The sequence below is a fragment of the Chanos chanos genome, chromosome 16 (genome assembly GCF_902362185.1).
Source record: "Chanos chanos chromosome 16, fChaCha1.1, whole genome shotgun sequence".
NCBI lineage: Eukaryota > Metazoa > Chordata > Actinopteri > Gonorynchiformes > Chanidae > Chanos > Chanos chanos.
This window is the reverse complement of record NC_044510.1, coordinates 16563974-16587667: the sequence shown is the minus strand read 5'-3', so window position 1 is coordinate 16587667 and position 23694 is coordinate 16563974. Positions and strand designations below refer to the sequence as shown.

At 42.4% G+C, this 23694-nt stretch overlaps 2 protein-coding genes across 2 annotated transcripts; one reads left to right on the top strand and one right to left on the bottom strand.

The window, feature by feature from the left end:
• Window positions 1-914: 914 nt before the first annotated feature.
• polr2f (RNA polymerase II, I and III subunit F) lies at window positions 915-5597 on the top strand. The gene is made up of 5 exons (XM_030794008.1): window positions 915-1013; window positions 1544-1613; window positions 1930-2060; window positions 3949-4020; window positions 5180-5597. The coding sequence occupies exons 1-5, from the start codon at window positions 994-996 to the stop codon at window positions 5268-5270; spliced, it is 384 nt and encodes a 127-aa protein (XP_030649868.1). The 5' UTR covers window positions 915-993; the 3' UTR covers window positions 5271-5597.
• A 4792-nt stretch (window positions 5598-10389) lies between these two features.
• Window positions 10390-14480, bottom strand: sox10 (SRY-box transcription factor 10). Its single transcript, XM_030794003.1, has 4 exons — window positions 14044-14480; window positions 12483-12745; window positions 11103-11186; window positions 10390-11057 (listed from the first exon to the last, which is right to left on the bottom strand). The coding sequence occupies exons 1-4, from the start codon at window positions 14445-14447 to the stop codon at window positions 10390-10392; spliced, it is 1419 nt and encodes a 472-aa protein (XP_030649863.1). The 5' UTR covers window positions 14448-14480.
• Between the last annotated feature and the right edge of the window lie 9214 nt (window positions 14481-23694).

The window sequence follows — 23694 nt, the reverse complement described above, 5'->3', positions numbered from 1 at the left end:
GCTACAGAGCGGGTTCGCGGTTGGTTACACTTCCACCAAAGGAAGAGCATCCCGTCTAAAGTGTTGTTGCTCTGAGGTAATTTTATGAATTAAAGGAATTCTTACTTGCCGCTACAAACAACAGTCAAATCTACAAATCTACACTCTTCAAAAGACTGTCATGAACAGAGAATGAGTAAAATCGCTTAAGACGATGATGTTTTTTGTAATGGCTCCACCTTGTGGCCAGACTCTGAAAATGCTACAGACCGGGTTCGCGGTTGGTTACACTTCCACCAAAGGAAGAGCATCCCGTCTAAAGTGTTGTTGCTCTGAGGTAATTTCATGAATTAAAGGAATTCTTACTTGCCGCTTCAAACAACAGTCAAATCTACATAAAAAATTCCTATCAGTTCAACTTTTCGTGGTAGAATTTTTCGGTTCTGTTGAATTGTTTGCGTCAGATTTGATGATTTGCGGAGCGTGATTACCACAGTCAATACAAAAAGTATTTGACTGGTCGGTAACTAGCTGACTATCCACAAATGCACTAATCATCGCAGAAAAATATTGCAGATCATTGTTTGTGATTCAGAGAGTATGAGGCTTGGATGGCACATTCTCACGGTCTAATTTTAAACCGAAAATAAAATTTAAGCGCATTATTAACTGAGACATCCAACTGAGACTGCGTCTTCTTACAAGCTTATTTAAAAACGAATTGTGCAGAGTGGTATCGTTCTCATGGATGGCAATGATCATTTAATTTCCCCCATACAGTCTGTTCCCCAGTAATTTTTAAATTGTGTACTTCCAGTCACAAACACTTCGCCATGATGGAACGTCTAATTCCAGCACATGTTTCATCGCGGGACTTTTCGACTCCACACCGGTCCCGGAAGTACTTTACTTCTAATCCGTCTCAGCGGCAAGAGCACACTGGACTACTTTTCCTCCTCGTTTTTGTCTTATTTTGGACATTCCGATCACCTGAAACTCTAAAAATAAGCGAATATGTCTGATAACGAAGACAAGTAAGTTACTTTTTAGGATATAACATTAGCTATCTGTAGGAAACAAATAATTGTCCGCACTCCACCTGTGTTGTTTACCAACGTGGTGTGATAGCCGTGTGATCCATGTCACAGTCTCTCAGAGGCTGTTGTTGAGTTTAAATTAAACATATTTAATAATTAAGCATTTTAATATTTACACCATATATGTAACCGTACATTCTTGTGATTCGAAACTCTTTACCGTTATAAAGTCTAAAGGGGGGGGTAGTTTGATTGATTGAGCTTTTTGATGTAGTTTCCAATAAGAAAAACATTAGCGTCTGCTTTTTAAAGCAGATTATCGACGCGAGTGGGGTTTTTTTGTTTGTTTGTTTGCTTGCTTTTGTTGTTTTGTTTTGTTTTTTAAACTGTTGCTTCTCGTGAGAAAGTTGAAGTCTGAGTCTCCACAGGCTGTTGTCCACTGAGTCGTGGCCAGCTCTGTTCCGCTGAGAGTCGGTCAGGCTGATGTAGTGTCTGGCGTGCTGACGGTGCTTTTGTGTTCCTGGCAGTTTCGATGATGGAGACTTCGATGACGTTGAAGAGGACGAGGGGTTGGATGATTTGGAAAACGCAGAAGATGTAAGCTTTCTTTTTTCTGTGATCTGTTCCCCGTCGTATTTCGCTGTCATATAATGAAAGTTGTTCGCTTAGCATTTACACATTCCTTCTTCCTTTCTTCATTAGAAATCTTACCAACGATTTTTTTTTTAATCTGACTGGAGAGTATGACACTCATATAATGAACTTTGCCCATCACTCCTTCACTGTTTCCGTTCCTAAGAAAAAGATGGTCTTGTCTGCTCTTATTTTACTCCTGATCTAGTCTCTACTGACATCTCTCTTTCTCTCTCTCTCTCTCTCTCTCTCTCTCTCTCTTACGTCCCGTGCTGTGTAGGACGACCAGGAGAATGTACAGATCCTTCCGGCAGGGGAGGGGCAGCAGGCCAATCAGAAAAGGATCACCACTCCTTACATGACTAAATATGAGAGAGCCCGAGTGTTAGGGACGCGAGCCCTGCAGATAGCGTAAGGAACACACACACACACACACAGTTTCCGTGGTTCAGTGTGTGTTATACTACTCTTTAAGGTTCATTTTGTGCTTTGTGACTGATGGGTCATTCTCTTAAGGCTTCATTCTGAGTTCTCATTCACACCCTTCATAGTCTCCGTCCTCATTTCAACACAACACACTAAACTGTCAGACCACTGGTAACATACCTGCCAATGTTTAGGTTTCAAAATACAGGAGGTTTTTCTGGCAGGGGATGGTCAGGGTTGTGGATAATTAGTAAATAAATAAATAACCAGATTTATTTATACTTTTATTTATGTTATGATAAGCTTAGCCATCTTGAGTTCCGCCGTTAGGACAGTTTCTGTCTCTGTGCGTCCCTTGGTGCTGAAGGTCGATATTGCCGGTGGACCTTTCTGTGGCTCAGCGGTTGTGCTTGTGCCGCTGGGAGCCGATATGTGGGCTCATGTCCTTTTTCCCGCCATGCCCCATATTAAAATCAACCCTACAGGCTTAAAATCAACCCTACAGGCTTAAAATCAACCCTACAGGCTTTGCAAAAGGCATGACCACTATCCCGGTGACTGGTAGATATAAATGGAAACTGTTCAGTCCAACTCTGCTTAAATTTGCAGGTGTATTTGGGTTTTTTTTTTTTAGGTGGAATGCCATCCTGCCCTGCCATTTTGACAACAGCTATGTTGGCTGGCTAATTCATTCAGCATTCAACTGGCCTGCCTGCACAGAGAGCAGCTGCACACACGCCCCTTGAATCGGGTTGTGGGTTGCCAGGTTGCAGTGACAGATAGGTTGAAATTGTATGTAGCGGATTGTGTGTGTAGTTTGTGTTTCGTAGACGATCTGGCAACTTGAGTCATGTTAGACAAACATAGAACACGTATGGATCCCTGTATGACGATCATTCATAATAAAGTTTGAAGGTCATGCACATTACGGGAGTTTTCCGGGAGAAACAACAAAACGGGAGGACGCTGAGAGATGGGCTTGAAACCCAGGAGAAACCCAGGAGTGTGGGCAGGTGTGCCGGTGAACGGGGCCTGGTCCTCAGTGTCTGTCAGTGGCTGAGGTGTGAAGCGTGAGGGAGGACAGGCTGACGTGTTTCCCCGTGTGGTCAGAGTGACGTCACAGTGACTCTTCCTCTGGCTGCTGGAGGACACTCACTGTCATTCACACGCACCCACACACACACACACACACACACATACACTCACAAGATACACACATGTACCCACAAAAACTTACACACACACACACACACACACACCTGCTCTGAGCATATGATGGGTTCTCGTAATGATGCACAGTTTGTGCATGGTGTGTGGAATCTTTGGCCAGCGACACTGAGCAGAGGCTGCTACGCTAAAGCCTCGCTGGGTCTTATCGGTGTGAACTGGCCTTTCTCTGGGTCTTATCGGTGTTAACTGGCCTTTTCAAAGAGAGGAGAGAGTCATGAAGTCATTTAGTCTGTGATGATTTAGTAAACAGATTCCATTAAACACCAGGGACATTCTGGAGATTCAGTTATTTGTCATAGCAGGCTTGTCTCAGTGATTTGTTTTGCTGTACTTTTTGTATTTACGTTTTTTGGAAGATGAATATGTCCATAATTGTACAGTATGTGTAGACAGACCTCAGAATGAATAAGGACTGACTGGTAAGCAGAAATAACTAGAGTAAAACTACTCCCAAAACAAGTCTTCTTCCACTGCTCTCTCTGTGTGTACATGTGTCTCACCCATTCACACACCTAGATCATCCTTTTACCACAGTGGCAAGTTAATGTAATCATTGTCAAACGCATAAACAAAAGCCTGGTTTCTGATTGCGTTGGCGATGCTTTGATCTGTCTCCACAGTAACACTGTTGTTTCTCCTGCAGAATGTGTGCTCCCGTGATGGTGGAGTTAGAAGGTGAAACAGATCCCCTCCAAATCGCCATGAAGGAGCTCAAGTAGGTCACTCATTACAGCACTGTCTCAGTTAAGGCCCTCACAGTTACTGTGTGTTACCCATTCTCTCTGTCTCAGTTAAGGCCCTCACAGTTACTGTGTGTTCCCCATTCTCTCTGCCTCAGTTAAGGCCCTCACAGTTACTGCGTGTTCCCCATTCTCTCTGTCTGTCTCAGTTAAGGCCCTCACAGTTACTGTGTGTTACCCATTCTCTCTGGCTCTCTCTCAGTTAAGGCCCTCACAGTTACTGTGTGTTACCCATTCTCTCTGGCTCTCTCTCAGTTAAGGCCCTCACAGTTACTGTGTGTTACCCATTCTCTCTGTCTGTCTCAGTTAAGGCCCTCACAGTTACTGTGTGTTACCCATTCTCTCTGTCTCAGTTAAGGCCCTCACAGTTACTGTGTGTTCCCCATTCTCTCTGTCTCAGTTAAAGCCCTCACAGTTACTGTGTGTTCCCCATTCTCTCTGTCTCAGTTAAGGCCCTCACAGTTACTGTGTGTTCCCCATTCTCTCTGCCTCAGTTAAGGCCCTCACAGTTACTGTGTGTTCCCCATTCTCTCTGTCTCAGTTAAGGCCCTCACAGTTACTATTTCTTTCATTTCTCATCCGTTATGTAATGCTTTTGACAGTAATTTCAGTATTATGGAATATCAGACATTTATGAAAGTTTCAATACTAGATGCCTTTGTATTTTATGACCTTTATTGAAGCTCTCTGACTTTCTATACTTGGACCTCTTCGAGGGGTTCTGTGGACGCTCTTTGTGTTTAAACCACACAGTGTGCTAATGGTGCCGGGAAGTGAGCTGGGATTTTAGGGTTGAGATATTGTTTCTTTACCACCACGATGACTCCGACGCCATCCCTTTCCCCCCAAGAGAAAAATGAGCCTTTTTGTTTATCCAAAACAGCAGCTGGTGGTGTTCACATTGTTGCTTGAAGGTTGAGCAGAGCTAAAGGGTAATCTGAAATAACAGAGGAGTTTGTCTGTTACGTCACACTATGCAACCACACGATCTCAGTCTCTCTCCTCTCGCTTGAATTCGCTTTGGCTAATTACCTTTGAGTGAACCGACCTTCAGGTGTAGTAACAGTGTAGTAATGGTGTGTGTGGCGTTTGTCGTGAGTGTTAACTCTGTTGTTTGTCTCTGTGCGTTTTCAGGAGCAGGAAGATTCCCATCATTATTCGGCGGTACCTGCCTGACGGGAGCTATGAAGACTGGGGCTGTGATGAGCTGATCATCACTGATTAAACACAGACACACTCAGACCTTCCACAGGACGGAACTCTGACTGCACCGGGTTCCGTTACACTCAACATTCTAATGACTCCCTCTCAGAAAGTTCCGGAAATCCCTTTATGACATCACTGCCTATGAGGAGTGCAATCGAACTGTGCTGTATAGAAGACCATTATTAAATATGATTCTGTCTGGGTCGGTTCTGAGCCCTAAGCTGGCTCTCTTTCGTATGCCGGTTCGTCCCAGTTGCAACCTGCGTCCACCAGACGAATCGGGGCAGTAACGCTCTTTCTCAGAAAAACGATGTAACTGTACACATGCTTTTCTCATTCGTATGAAAGTCATTTTAGTTTGTTTTATTGTTGTGATAATTAAACTTTTTTTTTTTTCTGTGAAACTGGCACAGTCATAGTGTTTTATTTATGTATCTTATCTGAGTAATCTTAGGGACACCTGAGGAAAAATGATATGTTTTGGATGTGTAATAAGGACCACAGATTTGGAGGTGTATCTCAGTCTCTCATTCTGCTCTGTATGAAATCAGTTTATGAAGAGGATAAAGCAGCTCGTGTCTTTCTGTAACCAGAGCAGGAAAGAACACTGTGAAACTCAAAGAACATCCTATCTCATCAAACCTCACAGCTCGATAACACAGACATGTCTCTGTCTGTGAGTATCAGACAAGTGTGTTAAGACAGTTAAAGCCTGACTTTACTGGGGAAGGATGTGAGTTCATTTGCATCGCCCAGTCTGGTTACTGGCTGGTGTGTTCTCCCCCTGCAGGACAAACAGTTCAACCACGCCGTCATGACCGAGACACTGGGGTTCAGCAGTGCTCTCATGTGTTCTCTCTTCTGTTTTGGGTTTTTTATCGCTCTGTCTGCAGTGTCAGTGCCCGGGGGCGGGTTCTCTCTATCTCTCTCTCTCTCTCTCTCTCTCTCTCTCTCTTTCTCTCTCTCTCAGAGCTCCGAGCGCCCACCACGGGGCCAGGGAATCTCCCATCGCAGAATCACATGCCAAACACACACACACACCTACACACACAAACACACACACAGATACACCACCTATGCTTCAGATCTGTGAGTTAGTGACATCATTCTGTTGCCTCATTGCAGCTGATTTAAGGACTGTCTGTATGCTTTTTGTCTCACATAGAATACACACACGCATACACACAAGCATTTGTGTGTGTGTGTGTGTGTGTGTATATATATACATATATATATATATATATACACACACATGTATATACATATATATATATATATGTATATACACATATATATACGTATACATGTACGGATATATATGGTAATGCTGACCTTAAATTATTTTTTGTCAGCATAAAGAAAAAAAGAGGCACACGTTTCTCTCCCGGTCTGCCATGTTGGTACAAAAACAAAGAAACAAACAAGTAAACAATTTCGTGTTTTGTCTTTTTGAGGAGGGTGGTTTCATCGCCATGGTAACCCAAATCCCAGGCTTAGGATGTGAGTGAGGGGAGGGATGTGGATGCAGACAGTGGGTGCTGAGGAATAGAATGATTCCAGCGTGGTCATGACGAGAGAAAAACGGAACATTCCTGAATGAATCGTTCTGTAGGGCTGTTAGTGCTGACATGCTTATACGGGTCAATCATAAGTTTCTTTTACTGAAAAATGAATTGTTTTCATACAGCAGTGAGTCCAGAGTGGTGTCTGATTCACATGCCTACATTTTTCCCGTATAGATATCTCATCTCTGCGTCTCTCCCTCTCTTTCTCCCTCTCAGATTGGAGCTGTAACAGGATTAAAACATTCCAAGAGAGACGGGTTAGGGGCGGGGAATTCGGGATGAGGGAGTGTGTGTGTGTGTGTGTGTGTGTGTGGAGAGAGAGACTGTGTGCACTGTGTGTGTGAGAGTGGCTTTGTATCCAAGCACTGCTTCAGGCAAACTAGTCTGTGACTCGCCCCCCCCACCCCCCAACATCCCCCACCCCCTACCCCCCTTCCCGGCTCTCTCTGCCTGGGCTCAATGCCTCTCTTTGTTTTACCAAAAAATCACACAACCGATTAAATGGGGGAATTAAGAATCAGGCTTAACACACACACACGCACACACACACACACACACATACTTGGGAACATACACACATGAACATATGCAACACTTGTATAACAGAAAAATGTCAGCCATGTTCTGGAGCTGACACAGTCATGGCCTGTGAGTCTGTTTTTCTCTGCACTGCGCAGTGACCTTCATTAGGAATGACTTATCAGAAACACGCACATGCATCGGGGCTATGTGCACATGCTCACAGACGTAGAGTTACGAAGGAGCCAGGAGATGATGAGGTAATAGTTCAGAATGACAGATTTTTATCGGGGCAACATTAATTACGCAGGCTGGCGTATCCACCCTGTGGTAAGCTGAAAAACAACTTCAGTTTGTGCCAAAAGCCAAAGTAATCAGTTTAGACTGCTGTGTTTAGCTGAACGCTCGCAAAGAACGGGGTCTGTCAAAAGATTCTGTGAGTCCTTTTGTCTGTGAGACGTAAAGCGCTCTAGTTCACCTGTCCCTATGCGTCAGTGAAAACAACTCCTTAATGCGATGGTTTCTCTGCACTTATATTAGAATTTATGAAGTGTCCGTCCCTTAAGTGCACCCAATGTTAACGGGACTTTTATTTTGATAACGCTGCATTTCCCTGATGACTTTTTTGTCTCTGTGTCCTGTGATGTTGGTCAGGTGACTTTAGTAGGAAGCAAAAGATGGACGGACAGATGTTTACAAAAGCAGAGAGAATACAGATTTATTTTAGTGTGAGAGAAATGCATTAGTCATCAGTTCACTAAGCTTTCATTCCCATCTACTATTTACAGGCTGTATCGCTTGAGTGACAATGAAAAAACAAACAAACAAAAAAAAACAAAAACAAAAAACAAAAAAACAAAAACGGAGCAAGTACAAAATAACATCAAACACCAAAGAGTCCAAAAGATTTCAACATGTCAGAAAAAGAGAGAAAAAAGATCATTAACAATGGCCAAAAACATAAAACCAGCAAATATAAATAATGTTTTGTAATATATATATATATATATATATATAACAACAAGCATGTCCTACAGTAGGATGTACGAGGTAAAATGTCAAAAACTATCTAGACTGGTGTACAGGGCAAAACAGGGAGCATATGGAGAAAATGATTTAAATTAATAAAATGCTGTATGTACCTTTTTGTCAAATAATATTGAATTTCAGCCATATATTAACTAAACTCAGTATATAGAATATTTCACATTGTAAAGGTATCCATTGTGACATCATCACAATCTCCATGGTGACGTTTTACTCATTTTGGGGTATGCCGTGGTATCAACGGTCAGGACATTCTCCAATGGAGTCTTTGATTCCATTATGTTTTGATGGCTTTCATTAACTCACATCAAACTCAGCTATCCAGACAAAAAGAGGCTGATTCATCACTTTATCCACTAAACTTCTCAAATGACCTCATTCCAGAACAACAAAACAAAAAACATTGTTTTACGAAAAGAAAGCAAAAACCCCCCTAGTAAAAATAGACCCCCCCCCCTCCCCCAACCCACGCACACACACTTCCCCCTTTCTATAAAACTTTTTTATCATCATCGTCATAGTTTGTGAAAGATTTTAATATTCATTTAGGCACTTCAAATGGGCTATTTAGCAAAGAGAAATGAACATAAAACAATGAATGGCAACACTGATTTTCCTCTTTTTCCTCTCACACGACAGCTACGTCTACAAGGCTAAAATACAGGGAGTCTTGGCAAGGATATAACAGGAAAGTTGTTACTTCGCAACTATCTACAAAAAAAAAAAAAAACCTTCTATCATTTAACACAGATATATACATATTTTTCATAACAAACTCAGTAACAAATGCAGGGCAGTGGTGCAGACATTTCAGTGTGTAGTCATGACAACAGAACAAAATGATAACATCGACATTAATAAGAAAGATTACAACAATGAACATAATGTATTTTATGTGTTTTGTGGAGATTAAAACACAAAATGGCCTTTAATAGGGTTAATAAGATATTATTATTATTATTATTTGTTCATTTAAAAAAAAAAAAACAGAAGAAGAAGAAGATCGAATGTTTATGAATATACAGGACACATTGTCTCCTTCGTGTCTCTCGTAAAAAGAGCGTTGGCTTTAACACGTCGCTGCATCTCACGAAGCCTCAGTGCCACAGGGAAAATCCGTATCGTTTGGTGAGACGTTAAAATAAAATTACGAACCGTTTAGCTCTCCTACAGAGGGCCTAAGGGCGTTGATTATCGTCCGACTCAAAGAAAAAAAAAAAAAAACAGAAAAACAAAACCAAAGGGCATGTTTCAAACGGGAGACTGACTCGATGGTTTTCTGTCTTCAAATTTCTTCTTGGTCTTTAAAAGTTTTGGTCTCAAAACTTTGGTCACTTTCACAAACACACACTATCAACGACATACTTTTTGTTATAATCGTACACATCGTTAATGTGTCTCAATTCAGATGGAGGCTACCAAGGCACAGTTTTGAAATGCTTAAGTGAATGTCTATGGACCACTGAAAACAGCTGTTTGTTGTGTGAGTTTTAGCAGGAGTGTACATGGGGCCTGAGATGCTGTAGGTAAAGGCTGGATAAAATAAACGTTCTGTCTCTTCTCTCATCTCTTCTTCATTTAAACCCACGTTTGCAAATGCGGGAAAAAAAAAAAAAAAAAAGATCGTCTGGATTGTGATTTGGGTCGAATACCTGTATGTTCTTTCCCATCACACAACAGCTAAACATGAGGTGAAGTACTACCATTCACTACACCATCCATTAACCCACCCAGTGCTGCACCTTCCTCTCTGAAACTCACCAATCAGGATCAAGGACCAATCAGACTCCAATCACTTACTCCATCTCCCAAACTCTTTTCCTCTTACACCCAAATATCCTGTGTCTCTGGCCTCCATCTGCCAGTGTGTGTGTGTGTGTGTGTGTGTGTGTGTGTGTGTGTGTGTGTGTGTGTGTCTGTGTCTGTGTGTGTATCTGTGTGTGTGTGTGTGTATGTGTGCGTGTATGTGTGTGTGTGTGTGTGTGTGTGTGTGTGTGTGTGAGAGTGTTATGGGCGTGACAGGGTGGTGTAGACTGGTTGCTCCCAGTGCGTCGGGCTGTGTGACTGGGGCACGCTGGCAGGGTCAGTGATGGCCGTGTACAGGGGCCTTTGGGAGGGGCCCATGTAGGAGAAGGCGGAGTAGAGGCTGGAGGCTTGCCCAGAGTGGGTGTAGTAGGAGCCAGAGGCCTGGTGGTCGGCGTAGTCGGCGAACTGAGCGCGCGAGGCCAGTGAGGGGAAGGCGGAGCTGTAGTGAGGCAGGCTGAGCGGGGTGTAGGTGACGTGGGAAGCCTCGCTGGAGAAATGGGCCCCAGGCCCACTCTCTGACTTAATCTGGGCCTTGGCTGGGTCCGACCCCAGAGCCGAGGTGGCGCCCGTGTGGTGCTGTTGAGGCTGGTGCTGCTGTTTGGACAGCCACGCCGCCGAGTGTCCGCTAGCTGCCGCTAGCGCTGAGGAGATGCCGTACGCGTACGGGGAGGCGGAGGAGCCCGCCCCAGACGCTCCTGAAGTTTGACCCACGCCCGGGTGTCCGTTGGGCGGCAGGTACTGGTCGAACTCGTTGACGTCGAAGGGTTCCATGTTGGCCATCACCTCGTGGCTTATCTCGCCGATGTCCACGTTGCCAAAGTCGATGTGCGGTTTACCCGCCCCAGAACCAGAGACAGAGGCGGAGCCTCCTTCAGAAGCCACGCCCAGGCCACCACGGGAGCTCCCGGGGCCACCCTCTCGCTTGCCGTCGCCGGATTTGCCCGCCTGGAGTTCGGTTTTTGGGGTGGTGGGGGGTGTTGGGGGGCTGTGACTCTGACCTGTGGGGACAAACACACACACACACACATCAGAGCATAGGTGGTGCAACGTTCGAAGAACTGGAGAGTTGTGAAGAACGGGGGTGATCTGTTTGGAGGGGTGTGTACTAATGCACAACACTGAAGACTAGGCCCTTCACCGGTGTCACGAACTGTGTTTGAAAGCCGGGCATGAATTTCACAGCACTGGCGAGTTTAGGATCTACACAGGTGACTGCCAGAATAAAGGAAAAGCTTTAAAAAACCAGAGGGAAACAGAGCCTGTTGAAAGCAGTTGCTCCAGCACAGCTGAGGGTGATGTATAAATATGCCATGTGTGAAATGATATCGTGTGTTTGGTCGAGCGGGTTTAAACAGCTCCAGATGAAGACTGCAGACGTCTGAGGGACAGATATCTGCCAGCAACATCAGGTAGTATACACAGTGCAGTATTCTCGACCAGGATGTGCGTGCGTGTGTGTGTGTGTGTGTGTATGTTCAAGATGCAAAGAACATGAGTAAATTATTAATTATAAATTTTACAGAGAGTAACACTATGGTTCAGTCGCACGGCATAAGCCTCTTATTAAAAATGCATAATTGGGATTATGTGGCACTGCAGAGACAGGCAGTAGTTGACTGATCGGCTGGACGACTATGGATTTCTATGCTCAGCTGAATGACCGTTCATTCATGTGTGGCAAACACCAACAGTAACCCAAAGCCCTCGGAGCTGTTTTTCCACACTGACGTATTCTGATGGCTCTTTTCTGGCGCCTTATGATGGGGGATCCATTTTCCTGGCATGATTTAGAACATCTCCAACATCTATAGCACAAGTTCAACATTGATACATACTAAGCTAGTCTGAGTCAGCATCTTTATCCCATGGTAACGCATTTCTATCCTGATGGGAGAGGGGCTTTTTTTCAGAAAGAACCCCCCCCACCCCCATACTGGACATGAGTGGTCACTGATTGGTTTTATGAATATGAAAACACTGCAAACTGTATAGCACGCCCACATTAGTCACAAGATCTCAGCAAAACTAACGTCATCATCACCAAAACATCAAACGATGTCATTTCCTGTGGAGGAGTGATGGGGCATCCCTGCAGTTTCAGACAATGTGTAGGAATCTATGCTGAGACACAGTGACAGTTTTGTGACAGTGCAACACCCTATTGTGACCCTTCATTTTGGCAGTTACCTGGTAATGAAGAGAGTTTAATACGTTTATATTGTGCTGTATCTGCATTAATGCTCTATATTTTACTGTTAAAACTCAATGGGGGTGGGACTGAGCCTTCGGCCCACCTGCAGCGTGAGGGTGGTGCCCATCCGCCAGGGGAGACCCCGCCCCCCCTGCGTGCGCCACTTCCAGGTGGAGGCTCTTGTAGTGCGATTGGCTGTGGCTGACCTCACCCTCCGAATGGGCGTCAGCTTCAGACCCGGAGCCCGGTTTGCCGTTCTTGCGGCGTCGCGGCTGGTACTTGTACTCGGGGTAGTCCTTCTTATGCTGCTTCCGCAAACGCTCGGCCTCCTCGATGAAAGGCCTTTTATCGTTCTCGTTCAGCAACCTGGATTTATTAAACAAAAGAAAAAAAAAAGAAAGAAAGGAAGATGTGAAGAACGGATAAGCGAAGAGAGATGGGGAAGATGGAGCATGATTTAAAAAAAAAAGGGGGAAAGAGAATGAATGGCAGAAGAAAGAAGAGGGGCGTGAATAAGAGAGAGGAAAAGAAGAAAAGAGAGAAAGTGCTGAAAGGAGGAGAGGGTAAGTTTAGTAATTCATTGACAAAAATCTAGCGTAACACTATGTAATTCTGGAGGACGTCTGCTGCCTGGTGACATGAGGGGGCCCTGACATGCAAAAGCGTGTGCTTTAGGCAACATGGCCTCAGCATCTGTGTTTTCCCCCGACACCAAAACCACTAGAGTCGAGGTCAAGACCTCCTGACTCAACCCCAATAAAAATAATTGATATCTTATTTCCTGGTGGTCTGGAAACAGAGACGACCAATTAGGGATATCTAAAGGCAATGCCCGAACAGCGCCAACATCAGTCCCTGCGTCGGACCCGCTCTGCCATCAGTGTCTCGTGTTATGAATACATTTTGACCACTCCCCTTTCTCAGAACTTTGCGTATATATGGGCACAGCCTAAAACAATACCAACCAATCCAGAGTGTGCACACAGATTCATCCCTTCCCACTGCAGTGTGTGTGTGTGTGCGGGTGTTAGACTGGTGATAGATTTTCTGGCTCTCTACCATCCCCAGGGTCAATACTCCACAAAGCTTTTTTTTTTCTTTTCCTGGACTATAATTTGATTATGATGGGAGCAGGAGACTCATCCCGGACATCATCGCTACAGCCATGTATCATTGTCCGCAGACATGCATGAGAAACCGCTGACCTTTCAAACTCTTGATTTGTCATGTTTCAGGAACAGTTATTCAATTAGGAGTGGGGACAAGGTCTTTATCTAGTTAATGTTTGGGACCGGGAGCGGTTTAGTGCTGGGCCCAGAGCCAGCATGGCCCCCAGCTTAAACACCCTAATACCAGCATTGACCCGATACAGGTAACTGAATCAGAGTCATGACCTTCGCTGGATTCAACTTTTTTCAGTGTGGCAGGCAAAGGTAGACCCTCAGCTTACCCAAAGAGCTGAAAGATTTGAAGAGGATAAACATCGGAATTTGACATACTATCTTTCCAAACGAGACCAGAAATGGTGTGCTCAATGTACTTTCTTTGATTTGTTCTCTTTGTGACAGAAATTTACTTTTTCCCAAGGGTAGGACTATCAAATAGGTGTCCTAGAAGTGAAAAATAGTAAAATTATTGGATTAAATCGTGTACTTAAATAGTACCTCCATAGCTTCCCCAGTGTTTTGCTAAGTTCTGCGTTGTGTAGGTGGGGGTACTGGTCGGCCAGTTTCCGTCTGGCGGCCTGCGCCCAAACCATGAAGGCATTCATGGGCCTTTTCACGTGCGGCTTGCTCTTGCTGCCCGAGTTCACGCGCACGGGCATGGGCACGAGCGTCCAGTCGTAGCCGTTCAGCACCTGGCTCACCGCCTCTCGGATACCGATTGGGAAGCGGTCGTCATCTTCGTCCGACTTGACACTCACGCCGGCTTTCAACCCGCCGGCCTCTTCGCCAACACCGGACATCTGAGTCTGTTGCCCGGGCACTGGTGAATCTCCTCCCCCAGCCACTCCCGACGAATGGCCAGGTGACATGGAATGACCGTCCTCCGACACACCTGGACTCATCTCCACCTCAGACAAACTCTGCTCCTCACCCGACATCTTCCTCTTTACCTTCGAATACGCTTCTTCCAAAACGTACGTTAGAAAATTCTCTGAGTGTTTTGATATACGTTATTTATTCTGTGAAAGGTTTCTACCCTGAGTTTCTAGGGATATGGCCAGGTTAAGTGACCGACAGAGAGGGTAGAAAAACCAGGGGGGTGAATCCTCTGCTGTTTTATATGTTTCCTCGTATTTTTTTTTTCTTACAGAGTCCTTTTCTCCATTCGGTATTCTCTTACATAAAATTCCAGTCAGTTTCAGCTCTCAATCTCCTCATAGGAATTCTGTTTGGCATCAACATCAAAGTTCTTTCCATTCGGGAGAGTGCAATCCAACGCTGCGCGCGGGACAGAATCCTTCAATCTACTACTATGCACGTTTCAGTTTTTTGTGCGACTTCTTGTCTTGACAAATGTTGTCCTCTTGTCCAGGCTACAAAGTTCACCTAAAGAAAATTTCTGTCAAAAAGGGAAAGAGGGTGTGTTTACAAATCAGTTTGGGTTGCACAACATTTAGCTATGTATTGACAAAACAGGAAATGACAGATTGAAAAAAAAAAAAAAAACTCGATTGTTTGTTTCAGCAGTCAGTCACATTTTGGACGACCACATTAATGTTACACATAACGCAATGTGTTAAGTAGATTCACTTCAGGGCAACGCTACCGAGCACCTACAGAAACTCAAACGCAGCGGTGGTCAGAGGAAACACCGACATTGACATTTATTCAAAATTCATTTAAGAATTCATGTCAGCGTCTTGTCCTAATCATACGGTGGCGTCGGTTTTTCTGTGGTCTCTCTGGCCCGGTGTCTATGTTGTTCTAGCCCCGGCCTCGCTGCCGCTAACAAGCTACTGTTTAAAGTTTGGCAGTTATTCCAAGCTCCCTTGAGAGCGAGCGCTACACAGGGCCTCGCTTTATGCGGCACAGCTCCTGGGTAAACAGGGCTGACGCTGGAAACACAAACCGCGTGTGGGTAGCGAGAGCCTTGCGTGTGTGTATGTGTATATATACTGTATGTGTACGCGTTTGTGAATTGGACACTGTGTGTTTGTCAGAGGACAGCCTATAGCTCTCTATACTGGGGAGGTTTTGTTCGTTAAAATCTTTGCAGTTTTGCTCGTTGAAGGACACAGCCTTCAAGCGTCATTTACTCCCAGATCAACATGAATATTCACATATTTACACAAAAAAATAAAAGCATGATATCAGCGTTAGTGAGACGCAGTGTAAAATACACTTTCTGTCGCCTCCTCTTTTCTCTGGCCTGTACCGGCCACCGACAGGACTTGAAACCTAACTGCTATCTCAGAAGCCTATAATAAACGCGTAAGGACCGGGAATTTATAGAGTGTTAGTTCAGCTTTAGATTAACAAATTCTCTAACTAAATCTCGCAGACCGTGGATTTCAGTTTATCCGCATGGAATTTGTCATTAAAAGACAACAATTACTGTTTGACCAAGGCTAGCGTTACCAAATCCGCTGTCCAACTGGAGAATGGCAAGGCCATCCCGCTACTGCGATGGGGGAGTGTTTAATTACCACAGTCTAAAATGGATCAAATGGCGGTAAGGCAACGGGGTTTGTCATCCAACACGTCCTCACTCCATTAGGTTTTAATTAAGATCAAAGTCCAGGTAACATCATTGCAGATGGCTCTACAAATGCCTCTGTGCCCCGGCACATCTAGAGCTGAAAAGCGTGTCAGTGACCGACACAGATGGTCGTCCTAAATAACGCCATCGAGTCCCTTCACGTCGTCCTATATTGTTGTTAAATCTGTGTAATGATGGTGTTGTTTCAGTATGAGTGCGCTACTTCATCACACTGACTGCTGTTTAGATGGTCGTGCCTTTAATTTTTTTTTCTTATATCCTCTGTTTATTATTAGGCTGTTATTGTTGAAGTCAGTTATGTATTTGTAACGCAATATGGAAATGACACAGCATTAGATTTATGCATCTGCGTCCATGATTCCTCGCAATCAGCACTTTAGTGTTTTCCATCGAAACGTGATCATTTTTAAATGGTTCTGCCTCTTTTTTGTATTTCAAACAGTTTCGGTAAAACCAACTCTATTGGTCTAATCGCACATTAATCTAGAGGCTGAGGACCGCACCAGAGACCACACAGTGTGGCTACTTGTACTTTCATACCAATGTTGGGTTTGAGTATTTTTCTAAACTCATTCTTTTCGATACTGTCGCTAATTCGAAATTTATTGTATGGCACTAAAACCAACCAGATATCTGTAAATTACAGTTAAAAATGTCATGAAGCTGGTCAGGCACCACAGTAAAATGGCACATCGCGCTGAATTTCCCCGCTTGACTGGGCAATAACTTGCCCCTAATTCGCGCATGCCAGTGCAAAATATGCGCTATACTTAATTACACAATCACAACTTGGCTCATAGTTTTAGGTCTATCACAGTTTGAGATTCCATTTAAGACGAGTTTAGAAGGGGACAGTCCAGAACAGAAGCGAAAGTTACCAGGATTACAGAACTTGTTGCAGAGTTATTGCCCACACGCCGAAATATGATTATCGATATGTATTTGAAACTCTCAGAAACTACGTGGGAGGCATGAAATAGGCAACAGTAATCGTTTCAACGGTTACGAAAACACGTCTAGTTAACGGCACCCTGACGTTTTATAACGGCTCCTTTGGGATTTACATCCTCATATTTGGAATTTGAATGTGAGACAAATTGAAAGCTGTCGTGTGCCTTTGGGTATAGTGTGAGTTGTGTTTAAAATAATCCGGTGCAGTGGTTATATGGTTATATCTGGAAGCCTGTATAATTTGAGATTAAAGGGTCAAAGTTTACATTTAATCCGAATACTTTTGTTGACCTGGAGTAACTCTCACATTTTTTCTACTTCTTCTTCTTCTATTACACAAAACCTGAAACCAGAACGATCTAAAACAATATAGACCAGAAATTTCATCATTTCTAACAGGGACAGAAAAGAAAAAAAAATGGATGAACGTTCGTGTAACCTGTTAATAACATGGGAATGGAGATCGACTGACGACGTTTTGTGGATTTCCCATGTGTATTTTACTCTATATATAATGGAAATTTGAATCTGTTTTATTAAATAAATAGCTTTTCTCAACGGTGTAATTCATATATATCGTTTGATATCTGAGATATTCATTCAAATCGGAACTGTATCACTTAAATAACGCGGTTTAATAAACATTAGACACTTTGTAAGTGTCAAATTAATAATAATAATGATAATAATAATAGTAATCATAATGATAATAATAATAATAATAATAATAATAATTGACTCTATTTTGTTCTGTTTTGGACACTTGAGGTATCGTTATAAAGCTCATTTACCATTAAACAAGAAAGACAAACATGAGAGAACAGAAATAAACGAAATGCCAAGCGTCTTACTTCTGCATTGAAAAAGAAGGTCGCCCCGCTTAGTACGAGAGAGTCCGTGAGTTCCCGAGTTTCCAAAGTGACGCTCGCGCTCACTCCCCAGCCCCCTCGCTCGCGCTGCCCCTGCTATGAATGCTCGCTCTGTGTGAGGGAGCTGTGGCTTAAAGAGCTCCGTTGTGTGAGGAAAGAGAAAAAAATATATTTTGTGGAAAAAAACTCTTAAAGGAGCAGCTAACTTACACGCCTGTCTCCTCTCTGATTGGTTGCAGCGTAACCCTTAAGTTTTTTTGGGCGGGATTTGTAAGAAATCCAAAGACTGCAATTTCGGACCTGTGGAGGTAGTCTATATGTTAAAAGTTTACTTTCGATCTAAATGTTTAATGTGACCGATGCGTGGACTAATGTTTGTGATAAACGCTAGAGTTTTTAGTCTCTATTGCCTCACACGTCAACAAAAACATACCTGTTATAGTAGCCTGCTTGACTGAGTCTGCTACATCCAGCTCCTCTTTGCTGTCCTAAAACTCCAAACTTCTAGTTGTTCTAATTCTAATTCTAGCCCGAACATCAAATCATCGTGTCTGATGAAAACATAATAATAATAATTAATTCTTGCTTAAAAATATTTATTGCATAATGTTTCTAGTTCCCATGAAGCACAAAGAAATGATATTTCTCTTAACAGGCCTTTGCTGCTCAGTAAGCCTACACGTCCGTGGATTCCTGCCATGATATTGAGTATTTTCATTAAATAACCATTAAACTAGATCAGCTTTCTGTATATAGAATGAATCATATCGTTTGATTTGGTAATGAAGGGTATCTTAGCTTTAAAATTTTTTTATCTTTTTTATCAAGATGAAATTTAAACGTGTTTATTGCGTCTCATTACAAGTAGGTGTCAAAACATCATATATCCTGCTAAGTGTTTTTGGAGTGTAACCAGGCCGCCACAAAGACGACCGTGTTGGGCCGGACTCAGCTGTGAACAGTGGTACTCTCTGTAAAGACGGCCGTGTGCACATGGAGATTGGTAAACACTGCGAAGTGTAATTAATCATAACATATTACATTTGATCAACCTCCATCTTTGACGAGTCAGAGAAAAAATCGCTCCAGTCGCCATATCAGGTCTATCAGACAATGTTTGTCTGTTTATTATTTACTGGTGCAAAGAAACAAATAAACAAGCACAACAACAACACCAGCAGCAATAATAAATAAATGAATGAACGAATAAATGAGTAATAATAGCAACAACAACAACAACAACAACAACAATAATAATAATAATAATAATAATAATAATAATAATAATGCCTTTGTCGTGAATTAAACACACTTCAAAGTGAGGGAATTCGTGAGATTAAAATGGGTTAATATCTGCTCCACGTTCTTTTTTTTCTCCACAACGATATGGACGGTGTTTTGGAGAACTTGCTAGTGTTGACCTCTTGATGTTTCATGGTGACCCTTGTCACTCAGTCATGAGAAAAACACAAGGTTTAGTCACTTTGAACTCATTCATTTTGCCCATTTTTGAAGTGTGATCTGGCACAAAAGTTTAATTAGTCGCGTGCTCTCTGATCTCACTGTAGCCTTGGTTACTCTAGGTCATTACTGCGACCTTTCTGTGCCACGAGGAGGAAGAGGGGTCATAGAATACTACTGAAGATACTACGGGGTGCTCTCAGTCCCCATGGACTACTCCAGTAAATGTCGACGGAGCAGGTTGGCCTTATAACAACGGCGGTTGTGCCGCACTTGTTTTACGCATCAACGTCTCCCTCTGTGCCTTTACGCACAACACCAGCTGAGTTGGTCGGAACTTAACATTTTATTGTCCAGCGGTTGCCTTGATATTTTGCTTCCTTTAGCGCGTATGAGAATTTTTTAGAACTATTTTATTAGTCTTTTCATAAAGCTCGGTTTGATTCCATTGGTCTACGCTCGAGGCAGAATAGTTTTTTCTAATGTCGAGAAGAGCCGCAGGTGGCTTAGTATAACGGTTATCTAAATCAAATCTTGCAGAAGTGAATATTTTCCCGCTTTAGAAATCTCGAGGCTCTTAAACTGACGAGACCTAGAGGCATCACATCAGAGTGCAACAGGCTCGCGGGCCCAGTCAGCTCTTCCAGCGCAACTGCAGTCAGAAATATAATCTTCCTGCAAACACTGCGCCATTTCATGCTATGTGTTAGTTTTATAATTGCATCAGTGCACAGTCACTTAGATACACAGAGCACACATTTAAAAAACCAAACAGCATTTGCAGAAAATATAGAAAGGAGAGAGGACGGGGGAATATTACGGACCGAACGCACACAAATGTGCGCGCTGTTCTGTTCAACAATAACCCCTTGTGTTTCCGTCTCGCGACACCCCCCGCCCCAAAAATCACTGCCTTTTTCATTATCCATGAATGTTGACTGTGATAAGGGAATCTTAGCCATGAGTGCATCTCTCTGTCCGATTCTCTCTCCCTCTCCCTCTCTCTCCCATGCCCTCTCTCCTTCTTTCTGTGCGCCCTTTGTTTTATCTCAGGTGAATTGTAATCATGTGATCAAACGAACACCCCCCTTCCATTACCCCCTTAAATGAAAAAATGAGGAACAAAAAGCAGTTGTGTGTGTGTATAAAAAAAAAAACAGAAAAGACGTGTGTCTCTCCTTTAGAGCGTCTTTTTCCACTGTGCCCCAGCAAACGCACACATACACTGAAAAATGCTCCTCCAACCTTTTGCAGCCTATGGATATACGTGTGTCACTGTTCTCCCAAGACTAACGTCTATGAGGGGGGGAGACAATACATTCAACTCCGGTTGACCGCCCGGTTCCTCAGGATTTGTGGCCTGCGCTCGTCTTTGAAGTGAGTCTTTTTTAGTTCCTGTGTGTCTATGGTAAATTAGAGTATAGGAAGATGAATGTGAGGCAAACATGAAAAAAATAAAAGTCTCTGACAGTATCAAATGTTATGCAAGGTGTTATACTGCTTAGGGTTCCTGGCAAAACCATAAAATTGTGTGATCGTGGAAACAATGAAAAGGTTCGTGCCTGCCCTTTGAGTGTGGCAGGGTATAGAGCCGATTAGGAAAGTAACATCAGTCTATCTTGGGGGCACTTAGGAGAACCCAAAATAAAAACAGCGAAATGTTGACTAGAGAGCGTGTCCAAATTATTTCAGGAACTCTGAGTGCATAAATTAAAAGCAGGCGTTTATTCGTTCGGGTCATGAGCGAAGTCTAAGTTTTTTTAAACTTGGCGATTTTAATGTTGCAGGAGGGTTCCGTCTTCATTATTCAATACAGAAAATAAAAGTGCAAAACTGACAGCCTTGTCAAACGCATCCTTTGACACATAGTAATGCACAGAGTTTACGACAGGAAAGTGAGAATCAAAAAAACAAGCAGGTGTCATCGTCTTTGCTCCACAGTGTGACTGACTTTTTATTTTGTTTTATTTGTTTTTAAAATGTATATATTACAATTACTGTTAAACCTTCGTTGATAAGGTTCAATGGTCATGAATGAATAAATGCAAACGAATTAAAGGTTGTTGATGACGTGTTTACACTATGGAAAGTTACTGTACATTAATAATGATGAATAATGATGATTACAATAACACGTTAATTACATTTTAACAAATGAGATCAACGAAATAGTTCTATTCGTAGTAATGCTTAAAAAAATTACTTAAATGGAGTGAAATTTAAATGAAAGGATTCTTTGTGATTATCAGACAGGGTTTATGAAAGCCAGTGAAGTTTGCCACATTATTAATTCCTTTTTAATAGAGCATATTTTTACCTTGCAGCTTAGTAGACTGTCGATATAGGATTTCAGTCATTTTTCAGTGATACTGACTAACAACGTCGCCCCCTCCCCTTCCACTCTCTTAAATGTTTAAAATGAAATCTCTTTGTTTCAAATCCACTCTAAAATCGGATTCATGTGAGATAATTCTGTTGTTGTTTTTTTCTTTGTTTTGTTTTGTTTATTTTCAGAAACAATTTATATCGTTTTCCATACGTGATATCACATCAACATACAAAAAATTGTCGAGACAATCGCAGAAATCTCATGGGACAGTGGTGGGTCAAAGCGTACACTATATCCAAATCCTCATGGCTGCTAAGACCACAGTGAGGGGGCTGAATCTTTAACTTGATTAAGCATTCAAAGCATTCGTTTATTCCTAAATGCAATGTTAATGAACGGACTGAGAAAGCACTGGTAAATCAAAAATTATATTTAATTATCAGTTATTTTATTCACGAAATTAATCTCTAATTAACACATTTCTGATGGACCACCTGTACAATCCTTATTTCCATTTTGTGATCTGTGGGAACGCGTCATCGAATTCCGTCACTCAGTCAAGCTACGTGCGTGCTCCTGTTTTCCGCTTAATTTTTAACGTGCTTATTGTGCGAGCGTTAAAAATGGGCTTTGCCTAAAGGTAGGAACATTTCGTCTCGGGTAATAAAGGAGACCAGACATTTTCTCGTGATTTTAATTTAGTAAAGCAAATCAAATTAGATTAATTTAACTGATCTGCTGGCTTTTAAAGATTTCTAACTAACAAATGTACATTTAAAAATCCTTCTACGTTTAGTTAAATATTTTAATTTAAGATATGTTATGACATGTATATATTTATATTTTATAACTTAAACTAAAATGTTTAAGATGTTTAAATGTTTAATGTTTTAGACGATATTTTACTACTACTACCACTACCACTACTACTACTAACAATAATAATAATAAAGAGAAGATGAGGATGAAGAAGAGGAATAGTATTAACAACAGTAATAATAATTATAAAAGCAATAACATTGTTATTATTATTATTATTATTATTATTATTATTATTATTATTAAAGTAATAATGCCAAGAAGAAAAAGAAGAAGAACAACAACAACTTCACATTATTATTATTATTATTATTATTATTATCATCATTATTATTATTATTATTATTATTATTCCTCATTAGTCACATTTTAATGTAACTTCTGCTGTGCTTTCCAGAATGCTTTGTGATATTAGTGGCAGTAATACAGCAGTTATGCTAAACTAAATTTGAGTCATAATAAAAGAGGGTATTACTTTGGTGTGTGTCCTCGGTCTGTCCTTGAGTGAGGACAGTTGTAGGAACATTCATTTAATTCATTTAATCTCCAGTCCTGGGAGTACCAGTGGGATGGTGATTGGCACAATGAGGTATTGAGGTGAGAAGACTAGTCACTGGATTTTTGGGTCAGCCACATCTTGTGTGTGAGTGAAAGTTTTCTAAATGATGGTCTCAGTGTGATAGGTAATGATGGACTGCCCTGTTTGGCCTCACTCTGTGACTGACTCCACATGTGATCCTGATGATGCACGCTGTTGTTGTGGGAGAGAGACAGTCGTTAAAGTGAATACCTCGTGACCGTTGGGTGGGGGGTTGCCAGTTGCGGGGGAGGGGGTGGGGGGGGGGTCAGAAGGTCATTGTGAAGTGGGCCAATCAAGCCCCGTGACTGTGAGATTTCAGTGAGGTACAGTCATTTCCCCATTCGTACTTACCTGATCCAGGCTAGCACTTTCAAACAAAACAAAACAAAATCTTGGAAAATGAAGAAAGAGAGAGATAGTGAGTGTGTGTGTGTGAAGTAGAGAGAGAGAGTGTGTGTGTGTGTGAGGTAGAGAGAGAGAGAGAGAGAGAGAGAGAGTGTATATGTCATTTTTTTTGCTGTGGAATGAAAGGTCGCCCTTTTGTCCATGTTGCAAAGGCGGAGAATATTCTGAGGGGAAT

What these genes read in the sequence shown, in the direction of transcription:
- sox10 (XM_030794003.1), bottom strand. Translation starts at nt 14,447, where the DNA reads ATGAGTCCAGGTGTGTCGGAGGACGGTCATTCCATGTCACCTGGCCAT. An exon ending in GCACCACCCTCACGCTGCAG is followed by an intron (nt 11,187 to 12,482) that starts GTGGGCCGAAGG and finishes TTGTCCCCACAG; the next exon opens with GTCAGAGTCACAGCCCCCCA. An exon ending in CGGCGACGGCAAGCGAGAGG is followed by an intron (nt 11,058 to 11,102) that starts GTGGCCCCGGGA and finishes TGGCTTCTGAAG; the next exon opens with GAGGCTCCGCCTCTGTCTCT.
- polr2f (XM_030794008.1), top strand. Translation starts at nt 994, where the DNA reads ATGTCTGATAACGAAGACAA. An exon ending in ATGTCTGATAACGAAGACAA is followed by an intron (nt 1,014 to 1,543) that starts GTAAGTTACTTT and finishes TGTTCCTGGCAG; the next exon opens with TTTCGATGATGGAGACTTCG. An exon ending in ATCGCCATGAAGGAGCTCAA is followed by an intron (nt 4,021 to 5,179) that starts GTAGGTCACTCA and finishes GTGCGTTTTCAG; the next exon opens with GAGCAGGAAGATTCCCATCA.